At 34.5% G+C, this 12,343-nt stretch overlaps 1 protein-coding gene across 5 annotated transcripts in view; it reads right to left on the reverse strand.

Annotated features, from left to right (window-relative positions):
• Positions 1-12,343, reverse strand: part of ZNF292 (zinc finger protein 292) — a 102,015-nt gene that overhangs the window by 17,207 nt on the left and 72,465 nt on the right. For all 5 annotated transcript variants that reach the window (XM_089332935.1, XM_070073791.2, XM_008263179.5 and 2 more), the window contains 2 exons: positions 4,103-4,239; positions 1,423-1,564 (listed from right to left, as the gene is read on the reverse strand). In XM_089332935.1, the coding sequence (XP_089189061.1) occupies positions 1,423-1,564; positions 4,103-4,239 (279 nt within the window). The remainder of the gene's footprint in view (positions 1-1,422; positions 1,565-4,102; positions 4,240-12,343) is intronic.

Consider the following 12,343-nt stretch of genomic DNA (forward strand, 5'->3'; position numbering starts at 1 on the left):
CATTCATAACTTAGCATGCTTAATTTTATTGTTCTTTCTATCTGCTAAAATTCCCTCAGGAAGATTGTTACATGTTTTGTAAATGTTGATGGTGGACTCACCTTGAGCAGGTGGTTATCAATAATAATCCTATATTGGGGCTGGTGCTGTGGCACAATAGACTAAGTCTCCACCTGTAGCATTGGCATTCAGTATTGGCACCATTTTGAGTCCCAGCTACTCCTCTTCAAATCCAGTTCTCTGCTATTGCCTGGGAAAGCAGTGGAAGAAAGACCAAGTGCCTGGGCTCCTGAAGACCCAGAAGAAGCACCTGGATCCTGGCTTTGGACTGGCTCAGCTCCAGCTGTTGAGGCCATTTGGAGAGTGAACCAGTGGATGGAAGATACCTCTATGTGTGTCTGACTTTACTTCTCTGCCTCTCTCTGTAACTCTACCTCTCAAAGAAAGAAATCTTAAAACAAAAAGAAAGAAAAAAGCATGCATAAAAAAAAGAAATCCTATATTGACAATATGTCCCTCCAAAGCAGTTCTGTTTTTGCTTCTGCAGATATTCCAGGTATTACCAGTCCAGGACTCCATCCTCACCTTCTTAAATATTACTTGGCATCAGGATTTCTGTACTATGGAGCTAGGATATATCTGGCCTTCAAATCTGTATGAAGCAGACTTATAATAATAAATTCTCATAAGGAAGGCTTTCCTCCTCTGACCCAGAGTCTAACTGGACATACATGAGGTTCCCTATCAACCATGTGTGTTAGAGAGTATTATTTTTCTAGTCAACTTTTTCAATAAAATTATGTTATTTCATAGATCCAGGATTTATCAGGATTTGGGGATGGGGAGTGGTGCAAGGGCTCAGATCCAACTCCCCAACTTGAGAGGGTTCAGGATCTTATCTCCAATTTGTCCACAGCTATCTCCTGTCCCTGTATGGATATTAAAACTTGAACTACTGAAGTAACTGCAAGTAGCAACATATCCTAATCCACAATAGGCTGAGTGAGCTCCAGTATTAGTTCAAGTTTTCTATTCCAGTCTTTAGGTTCCTTTCCAATTTGAGCCCTAGGGGTTTCCAGAAAGATACTTATTTCAGTTTATCAAATATTTGAGGTTGCTTTGCAGTGGAGGGTTTTTTAAACAATGTAATCTGCCCCACTGCTAGCAATAGAATCTATTTCTATATTCTTCTTTATACTTTTGAAATTTCTCAAGCCAAGTTAGTGAAATGCATAGGAGCAAAATTGAAGGATGATAAAATATAAGTATTACACAAATTACTTTTCTAACAGTAATTCCTTTTTCAAGTTTCCTCTGTGTCAAATGTCTTATAGGACTAATAAAGTCAATGTTCAGAGGACTTAAAGAAACCAAAATTACTAACATTTTTAAATCTTACAAAGATATCTAAATTATTCTTACCTCTGAATTAATAACTTTAATCAGAAAGAAAATGTGATATACCGTCTTCGTTAACAAAGAAAGTTGACGACACCTCTCTAGGTACACTTGTACAGATGGTTCTACCCTTTGCTGTAATTTACTCCAAAATAGAGTGAGTTCCCTTAAAAAAAAAAAAAGTTTAAGAGGTAAGTTGGAGCAGTAACATAATAATCACGGACATCAGTCCAGTCATTATATTTGAAATTAAAACTGGTTTTGATTCTAATTCTACATGTAGAATTAAGTTTAAATGTCATATAATCGAACCTGATTTTCTAAGGACCAAATAAAATCAGGCCATGAGTTATAATTTTATTAATATTTTTTAATGCCAGACAGAGAAGCACTACCTTTTACTAAGAAAGCACCTAACAAGTTTAAACAAGTTATACAAATGATCATTTGGAGCCACATCTGAACTTCTAAGTACTAAGAAAGCAGAAAATGCATAGATTTTAAAAATATACAAATGGCATAATGATCTTTATAAAGCATTTATTTTTTAGCTTTCAACTTAAAAACTGACCAATATGGTTATTGTTATCATAAAAAAAGAACCATGGAAGACACAGAACCAGAAGAAACTGATTTGTAGTACAGCAGCTAAATAAAAGGAAGTTTTGAAAAACTAACTTTGAAATTTATTCCAAATGCAACAACTTTTGTAGAAAGTAATCCTACTGAAGTAATATTTTTTTTCTTCCCTTTACTTATCATCCTATTTCTCTTCTATCCTCAATCTCATTATTAATTTCCACAAAAACTTTCATCCACACTTCAACCTCTTTCATCAAGTGTCTTCTCAATACAGGTCCTTTCCTATTAATAACTCCTTAGCGTATATTTCCAGGAACTCTGCCCTTTCACATGCACTTGAATAACTGCTGATTTACTGAATATTGAAGCTATATGAGGGTACTTCAAGAAGTTCATGGAAAACTATGCTTGAAATCCACATATGCATTTTCCATGAATTTTTGGAAGACTCCCATATACTGAAGACTTCAAATATTTTTGTCCAGTGTTGATGACTTTTATCTCTCCAGTTCTTTATAAGCATTCTCTCTACTTTGATCTCTTCTGAAACCTTAAACTCTGTACAATCATGCATTTCATTTATGATGGGCCACATGCATGAAGGTGAGCCCATAGGATTATACTGCCTTGTGATATTATAGATTGCAGTTTTAGTTTCTATAAGTATACTCTATGATGTTCACACAACAATGAAATTGCCTAATGATGCATTTCAACACATATCCTGTTAAGTGACCCATAACTATACACAAAAAAGATGACTGCCATTCTTCCTAGTTCACCATTTTTCTAATTCAGTGCATCACCATCACTGACCCTATCAGCCTCTTCTTTTTATTATCCTGAAGACTGATATTTTCCAGTATTCTTTCACCTGATCTCACATCCATAAGGCAGCCTTTATGACTTCCCAACTGGACTATTCATTAGCTTTGTAGTTGATTTTCTGTCTCATTTCTGTTCTGCCACTTCCTTCTCCTACTTTGCTCTCACTGTTCAGGCTCCGATCAATCCTCAACTGCTTAATATAAACAATGAGACATACTTGTATGTTGCCCTCCTACACAACAGTTCATATTACACTGTTTTTATTAAAAAATTCAGAATGTGACTTTTTTTAAAGCCAATGTAACACATTAAGTTATCAATGATTTTCACGCTATATTATTCCTAGAAAATTTACTTGTCTTTGATAAATATATCTTACTGATTCTCCCTTCACAACATACCTGCCTTTTTTTAAATCAATATTTCTGCATGGCATATACAATTTTTCTTCATAACAGTAACAAAGCTCAACTGCTCAAAAACTTTGATAATTACAAACTTCAATCTTCTCCAATTACACATTTATTTACCTTGCTTCTTCTATATTTGTATGCCATATGTCACTAGTAAATATTATTAGATATCAGAATGGTATACACCAAATTTTCCTTTGTGTTCTCATAATACCAACACATCACTGAAGATTAATGACATTAATAAGGCTGTTAACTATCCAGATAAGTTGTCAGTCTTAGCCAACACTAATTTAAGATGGTTGATCTTGAGTTTCTTGAGCTAACAGCAGTCAACATCCCAATTAATTGTACCCTCTCAAAGGATTTTATATCAACAGGCTTTGCCCACTTGGAAATGTATCATACAAAGAAACATGTATTGAAGGAGAACACTGAAGAAGCTGGTGAGATAGAATGACTTATTAAAGATAGAAAATTAGATATATTTCCATATATAAATAACAGGATCTTGTCACATGTAATGATAGTTAGGTAGCAAAAAGTACATAATATGTGGGGGAAAATATGTATATTGAATTATTGGTTGCTTATATATATGAGAATATTTTTATGGTGGGCTTAGACAAGAGAAACCTTTCATCTTCCAAGATTTAAAAATTTCCTGACCTGATGATGCTTGCTAAGGAACTATGTGTTCCTTAATGCAAAAAGTTAAAAGTTACAATATGAACTACTTAATAATTAGTTCGTACACCATGCAGTATCTGAAAATAAGCTTTCTGTCTTTATAAGAACTTTATTAAAAAGATTTCTTTGAATGTTCCTAAGCTATCTGAGTTCTCACAACCTATTTTCTTTGAAAAAGAAAATAAACTTACCATGCACAATACATATCTCCTTGTTGGAGCTGACGGGATAAAAATGCAGTACATAAAACAAGAGCACTTTTTTCATCACCTTCAGATTCTAAGTTACAGATCATTTCTAGTGCATCTTTGCAATCAACTTCTGAAATCTACAGAAAAAGAAATATGCCATAAAATGGGTTTAGATTACTTTCATTAGTATTACTGACTTAAACACTTTCAAGTCATAATTTGTCATTACTAGGACAAAGACCAGGCTGCAGTTAAAAAATAAATTTTTTCATAACCAGTAAAATTGACATAGTAATTCTGAAAGAATGCTGAGAAACAAAGAACCATTTTCAAGAACTTCTACTCATTTATAAGGGAATAAAATGTTTTATATAAATGATGCCAATTATAACACCCTTTACCCATTAAATCAGATCTGTGAAACTACAGAGAAAAGTTGAAGAGAATATACTAGATGAAGGAGTAATAAACTGTCAATTCATTTGAGTGAAGAAAACATAATAGGAAACATTTTATGTAGCAATACCTGACTTAATATAAGCTAACCTCAATTTTCTATCAATCTCATTTTGTTTTTTCACATAAATTTATTCTATTTCAAAGCTTGCCAAAAGTCATGCAAACATATGCATAACCTACATAAAGGTAACTTGCTTCATCTCACATCCATTATTCATTCTTGAAAATACTGAAATTTACTTCCTCATTACAACAATATACTATTTAAAATAAACAAAACTGACCTACAATCTCTACAGGTGATGAAGTCACAAATCGAACCATATTTGACAAACATCAAAGACTTAAATTCTTTCTACTTTGTCATGTTATCTTTTACTAAAAGTTGTGTTAACTTTGACAATTATCCTGACACACAGACAAATGAAAATCAACCCATGAATTCTGGGGTTTCATATTTTACTTCTTCATTATTTATTAGTGCCAGTTTCTTCAAAAATAGCAACACTGATAATCCATATCTTGCCTGGTAAGTATTACTACAGGTTGACCATAAGTATTTTGAATTTCAGATTTTTTTTAGTTTGTATTACTTGCATATACAAAATGACATATCTTGGGCATGAGACACAAGTGAAATTCATTTATGTTTCATATATGCCTTATTTATATAACCTGATGGGAATCAGATATACTAATTTTAGTGTACCCGTGTTTTGACTGTAATTTGCACATGAAGTCAGCTGTAAAATTATCAACTTATGGTAGCCTGTAGCCAATTAAAAAATTACAGGTTTTAGAGCATTTCAGATTTTGGGATTAGGAATGATCAACTTGTACATCTTTTTATAAAGACGTCTCAAAGAGATTAAACTACTTGCCCAACATTACAGAGTCAAGATTTCAACAAAGTTTTAGCTTCTTAGTCTAAGGTCTTTACAGAGTTCCACATGCACAAGCATATTGAGGCCCTATAATGCTAAATATAGATATTTTATTTGTTCAGAATTAACTAAAACTATTTCTTTAAATTTATTTTCATTATTCTTCTATAACCGAAGCTATTCTGTTGAATGCTTAGATGGTAACAAATGTGCGCATTATGTATATAAAGGGAAAAATTTATTTACTCAATATGATCCTTATTAGCTTAATCCTTAAAAATGTGTTTGTATCTATGTTATCTGTGTGTATATATATGTGTGTGTATGTATGTATGTGTGTATATGTATATATACACAAACAATATGCCAACCGCAACATATGGTATATTCAATAATATAGAAGATTTTATAGGTACATTAATGAAACAATTTTATGGTACACTTGAATGTCTTCATTTCCAAGAACTACCACTAGGTGGAATTCTTGAAAAACATGATATTAAAGACAAGGGAAAGAATAATGAAAAAATTTAAACCCATGAATGGCCGAATTGAAATTGAAAAAAGTGAAAATATAGCCATTAATAAATCAGATTTTTAGAATCTAATGCTTGGGCCCCTGTATTCATGTAGGAGACCTGGATGAAGTTCCTGGCTCCTGGCTTCAGCCTGGCCCAGACCTAGCCCTTGCAACCGTTTAGGAATGAACTAGCAGTTGGAAGGTATCTCTGTCTCTTCTCTCTGTAACTTTAACTTTCAAATAAAATAAATATTTAAAAAAAATCCAAGACAGTACAATTCAGAGATTATTAATATTTATGCATAGACTATTCTTGCTTGGAAAAACCAATAAAAATTTAAATACCAGAAAATTTACAACTCTGAATTAAATATCTAAAGCCAATTAGAATGACCTGCTTGTTAAAGACACACATTCTGCCTTAATAAAGCACAAAATATATTTCAGAAATATAAATTATCTTTGCCTTAATATGACTCTTTATGCTAGATATTTTAAGAAGTACAGAATACCACTATCTTATATACATTTACCAAGGTTACATTTAAAGCATATTGGTTCTAATCACATTTAAAGAATGGTTTCAAGAAAACTTTATTTGCTTATCAAAATAACATTGCTTTCCATACAGAAAAGAACTTAACTGGAAAGCCTATCATAACTAAGAAAATGCAAAATAAAACAATGAGCTATACTTATTACTTTTTAATTTTTTTAAAGATTTGATTTATTTATTGTAGAGTTACAGGTAGAGTTACAGACAGTGAGAGGGAGAGACAGAGAGAAAGGTCCTCCTTCCGTTGGTTCACTCCCCAAATGGCTACAACAGCTGGAGCTACGCCAATCTGAAGCCAGGAGCCAGGTGCTTCTTCCTGGTCTCCCATGTGGGTGCAAGGGCCCAAGGATCTGGGCCATCCTCCACTGCCTTCCCAGGCCACAGCAGAGAGCTGGATTGGAAGAGGAGCAGCCAGGACTAGAACCATATGGGATGATGGTGCTGCAGATGGAGAATTAATTCACTGTGCCATGGCGCCGTCCCCCATACTATTTTTTAGCACGTGGACTAGCAAAGATTAAAACACTAATAATCTCTGATGTTATAAAACAGGAAATTTCATATACTATTTTAGGGAGCATAAATTGCTTCTTGGACCCGGCGCTGTAGCACAGTGGGTAAAGCCGCTGCCTCCAGTGCCAGCATCACATATGGGCACCAGTTAAGAGTCCCGGCTTCTCCACTCCTGATCCAGCTCTCCGCTATAGCCTGGGAAAGCAGCAGAAGATGGCCCAAGTCCTTGGATCCCAGAACATGCGTGGGAGACCCAGAAACAGTTCCTGGCTCCTGGTTTTGGATTTGCACAGCTGCGGCTGCTGCAGCCAACTGGGGAGTGAACCAGCAGATGGAAGACCTCTCTCTCTCTCTCTCTTCTTCTCTATGTAACTCTTTCAAATAAATAAAGCTTAAAAAAAAAAAAAAAAGATCAATCCCATTCACAATAGCTACAAAAACAATCAAATACCTTGGAATAAACTTAACCAAGGATGTCAACGATCTCTACGATGAGAATTACAAAATCTTAAAGAAAAAAAGAAATAGAAGAGGATATCAAAAAATGGAAAAATCTTTCATGCTCATGGATGGGAAGAATCAATATCATCAAAATGTCCATTCTCCCAAAAGCAATTTATACATTCAATGCGATACCAATCAAAATACCAAAGACATTCTTCTCAGATCTGGAAAAAATGATGCTCAAATTCATATGAAGACACAGGAGACCTCAAATAGCTAAAGCAATCTTTTACAACAAAAACAAAGCTGGAGGCATCACAATACCAGATTTCTGGACATACTACAGGGCAGTTGGAATCAAAACAGCATGGTACTGGTACAGAGACAGATGGAAAGACCAATGGAACAGGACAGAAACACCAGAAATCAATCCAAACATCTACAGCCAACTCATATTTGATCAAGGATACAAAACCAACCCCTGGAACAAGGACAGCCTCTTCAACAAATGGTGCTGGGAAAACTGGATTTCCACATGCAGAAGCATGAAGCAAGACCCATACTTTACACCTTACACAAAAATCCACTCAACATGGATTAAAGATCTAAATCTAGGACTTGACACCATCAAATTATTAGAGAACATTGGAGAAACCCTGCAAGATATAGGACAGGCAAAGACTTCTTGGAAAAGACCCCAGAGGCACAGGCAGTCAAAGCCAAAATTAACAATTGGGATTACATCCAATTGAGAAGTTTCTGTACTGAAAAAGAAACAGGAAAGTGAAGAGGCAACTGACAGAATGGGAAAAAAATATTTGCAAACTATGCAACAGATAAAGGATTAATAACCAGAATCTACAAAGAGATCAAGAAACTCCCCAAAAACAAAATTAACAACTCACTTAAGAGATGGCCAAGGACCTCAATAGGCATTTTTCAAAAGAGGAAATCCAAATGGCCAACAGGCACATGAAAAAATGTTCAGGATCACTCGCCATCAGGGAAATGCAAATCAAAACCACACCTCACCCGGGTCAGAATGGCTCAGATACAGAAATCCACCAACAACAGATGCTGGAGAGGATGTGGGGAAAAAGGAACACTAACCCATTGTTGGTGGGAATGCAAACTGGTTAAGCCACTATGGAAGTCAGTTTGGAGATTCCTCAGAAACCTGAATATAACCCTACAACACAACCCAGCCATCCCACTGCTTGGAATTTACCCAAAGGAAATTAAATTGGCAAATAAAAGAGCTGCCTGCACCTCAATGTTTATTGCAGCTCAATTCACAATAGCTAAGACCTGGAATCAACCTAAATGCCCATCAACAGATGAATGGATAAGAAAGTATGGGATATGTACTCTATAGAATACTATACAGCAGTAAAAAGAATTGAAATCTGATCATTTGCAACAAAATGGAGGAATCTGGAAAACATCATGCTGAGTGAATTAAGCCAGTCTCAAAGGGACAAATATCATATGTTCTCCCTGATCAGTGACAACTAACTGAGCACCAAAAAGGAAACCTGTTGAAGTGAAATGGACACTATGAGAAACAATGTCATGATCAGACTTTGTCCTGACTGTTGATGAACAACTTACTATTTTATTCCTTTTAGTGTTTTTTTTTGTTCTACTTAATACCATTGGTTGAGCTCTTTAATTAACACACAATTATTCTTAGGTGTTTAAATTTAACTGAAAAGTGATCCCTGTTAAATGTAAGAGTGGGAATAAGAGAGGGAGGAGATGTACAGTTCGGCATATGCTCAATCAGACTTGCCCCAAACGGTAGAGTCAGAAATGTGCCAGGGGATTCCAATTCAATCCCATGAAGGTAGCCTGTACCAATGCCATCTCACTAGTCCAAGTGATCAGTTTCAGTTCATAATTGATCATAATGATAGGATTAAGAGTCAAAGGGATCACTTAAACAAGACTAGTGTCTGCTAATACTAACTGACAGAATTAAAACGGAGAGAATGATCCAACATAGGAAGTCGGATACACACTGTAATCCAAAAGCTGTACTTTGGAAATTTATATTTATTAAATAAAAGTGAAAAAAAAATAAATTACAGCTCCTGGCAAATAGTTGTCTATATTTTGTGTCTATAGATTTACTTATTTAGAAAAATTGCTATAATCTTCTGATTGATTTTAGTTTGGCACTATTAATCAATTTAAAATGTGTTTAATTTCTTAATTCAGCAACTCCATTTTCAGAAACTTACCCTCCCAGTACTATTGTAATAAAGATGCAAGGATTTATTTACAAGATAACAACATATGAGCCCACTGGTCTGGTCACGGATAATACAAATCCATGTTATGGCTATGCAGCCAAGAAAAAACAAGGCTGACCTATTTGGATTATTAAAAGATGTGTACAATGGGTGGGTAGGGAGAGTGCCTAGCAGCCATAATATTTGAAAATAATTTTAATTATACAAAAATATTTGTATGTGCATAGAAAAATATATTATATAATAAATTTCAAAATTAATATTGATTACCTAGGGGAGTGCCAAATGGGAAAATTATGATTACAGAGAGACAGAAGTTTTACTTTTTGAACTTTGATGTTTAACTATAATAAAACCAACAAAAATCCACATCTGAACATTAACTGCTTTCTTACTACTAATACTGAGAATCCAGACCAAAGTTCTGTCTTTATAGAGAACCTAAATATTTATCTCTCCCAGTTCCACTCCTCTGTCATCCCTAACAGCGAGCTCCTATTTCTATCAAATTGAATGTATATTGAGAAATAATCAATCCCTTGCCCACTAGCTCACAAAGGCAAGGATTTCCACAGAAGGACCATCAATCCAGGCCATGACTGATTTCTTCTAAGAAGTCTATTCCTACCCTCCTCACAGCAGTTGGAAAAATCCAGACTATAGGTTCTATAAAGCCCCGGAAATCATTTGGTGTGGCCCTGCCAAGGCAACCACAGGTCGATCTTCAAATTCAACGAATTTAGAGCAGGCTAATTTTTAAGTTGATAATTTTGCTCAGCTCACATATGATGTTATAAACATCCAAATGGCCCTTGGTAGAAAAAAGGTTCCCCACTCACCCTTGCATGCATAGATGAAAAAATACTCAAATTCTTAAAAGAACTAAGCAACAGTAAACAAATGTATTCATGTGGGAGTGAGAATGAGGACTTACTCCTGAAGCGGGTAACGTTCCAAAGGTTATTAAGTGACCTGAATGCCTTCCTTTGAGGCAGAAATAACAGGCCTTGATGACAGCCAGTCTTAACTCACCTTATATGAACTATGAAGAACAAGTTTCTATTGTCTTTATTACAGAAAGAGTAATCAAACATGATCTCCAGGCTAAAAAAGTGACTTTTGCCAAGTAATGTGTAGCCTTAAAATAATCAGAACCTGCTCTGCGGTTATTTTTTTGTTTTTTAAATGAACGGAATATATATGGATCTTAATGAACCCTGGTTAAGAATATATAGTCTTAATTCTATCTAACAGTGGAAACATTATTTCATGACACCTCAGTCACCAAGGGTCCTCATGAAAATTTTCCTGAAGTCCTCCCAGAGCAGGCTGTGCTGCTGCTATTCAACCCTGGATAATTAAACCATAAGGCTCAGTATTTCAAGATAATACAAATTTTTTCCTGAGATTACAAATTCATTGCCTTCAACTTTAAAGCAAACTCAAAAGCCCTATGCTTATAGAGTTTCTTACTAAAAAAAAAAAAAAAATGCATCCTTAGGACACAGCACAGCCTATGACTTATGTACATATAACCCCTGTGCCTACAAAGCACACATCATTTAATAAAAATGTGATATACATTCCAAAGGTCATTTCAAGAGATTTTACACATTTTAAAATTAGCTCATCTAGTTACTATGAACTAATAAGAAAATCTCAATCTTCTACTTTGCTCTTTTATAGCAATTTACAAAGTTAATTGACTATGATAAAAGATAAATGGCAAGGAAAAAACTACAGATTAGTCAATGTCTAAATTAATAGTATAAAATATCCCAGGCTGGAGCCTATGGCTCTTCTCCATTGGAAATTGCCTGACATCACTCTTCCCAGGATTTTGAATATCCCAACTCTATCACAGGTTTATTTCTAATCTTGGTCCAAGAGTGTTCACGGCTTCTTCCCTTTCTATTCTCAGCAAAAATCAATCACCATACATTTACAATCTCAAATCTCATGTGGGCATTCAGTTTTCTGTCTGAGACCACTTTGCTTCTTGATTCTAATTATAATCCTTCTCTGTCTACTGAAAGGACCGTGACTGCTGTTAATTGTCTTTTGTCTTATATCTCCACCTTTTCCTTAACATATCTTTAAGTCTGTTTCACAATCCCTTTGTCCTAGTCTTTCTATTGCTCAAATATCAAGAAACACATTTTACATACAAGTCAGTTGCACACATTCAGCACCCAAACAACACTGTTCAGTGTACTACAGTTTTTTCTATCTAAATTCTTTAAACTCAAGTTGTTACATATCAATAACTTTTAATTTTCCTGCTTACAACTTCATTTTGAAATTGTGAGACCTCCAAAAATGCAAAATTCTCATTTGGACCATGATTCTATTCTCAGAATTTTGTAGTCATAAAATACACAAACACATGAATACTATGTCTTTTGCCAAATTAGCAGTAAAAATAGAATCACGTCTTAGAAATAAAGTTTTACATTAAATATACAAATAAAAGTACATTTAAAATTTTAAATATAATCATACATAAAATTATTCTTATATATTTGAGAGAAAAATTATATGACTTTCTTATCTAAGAATACTTTCTCTATTACTTAAATTAGTTAAGGCCCAAATGCCTACTGGTAAGCC

This window comes from Oryctolagus cuniculus, chromosome 5 (assembly GCF_051225735.1).
Source record: "Oryctolagus cuniculus isolate XC-2025 breed Fujian yellow rabbit chromosome 5, ASM5122573v1, whole genome shotgun sequence".
NCBI classification, from domain to species: domain Eukaryota; kingdom Metazoa; phylum Chordata; class Mammalia; order Lagomorpha; family Leporidae; genus Oryctolagus; species Oryctolagus cuniculus.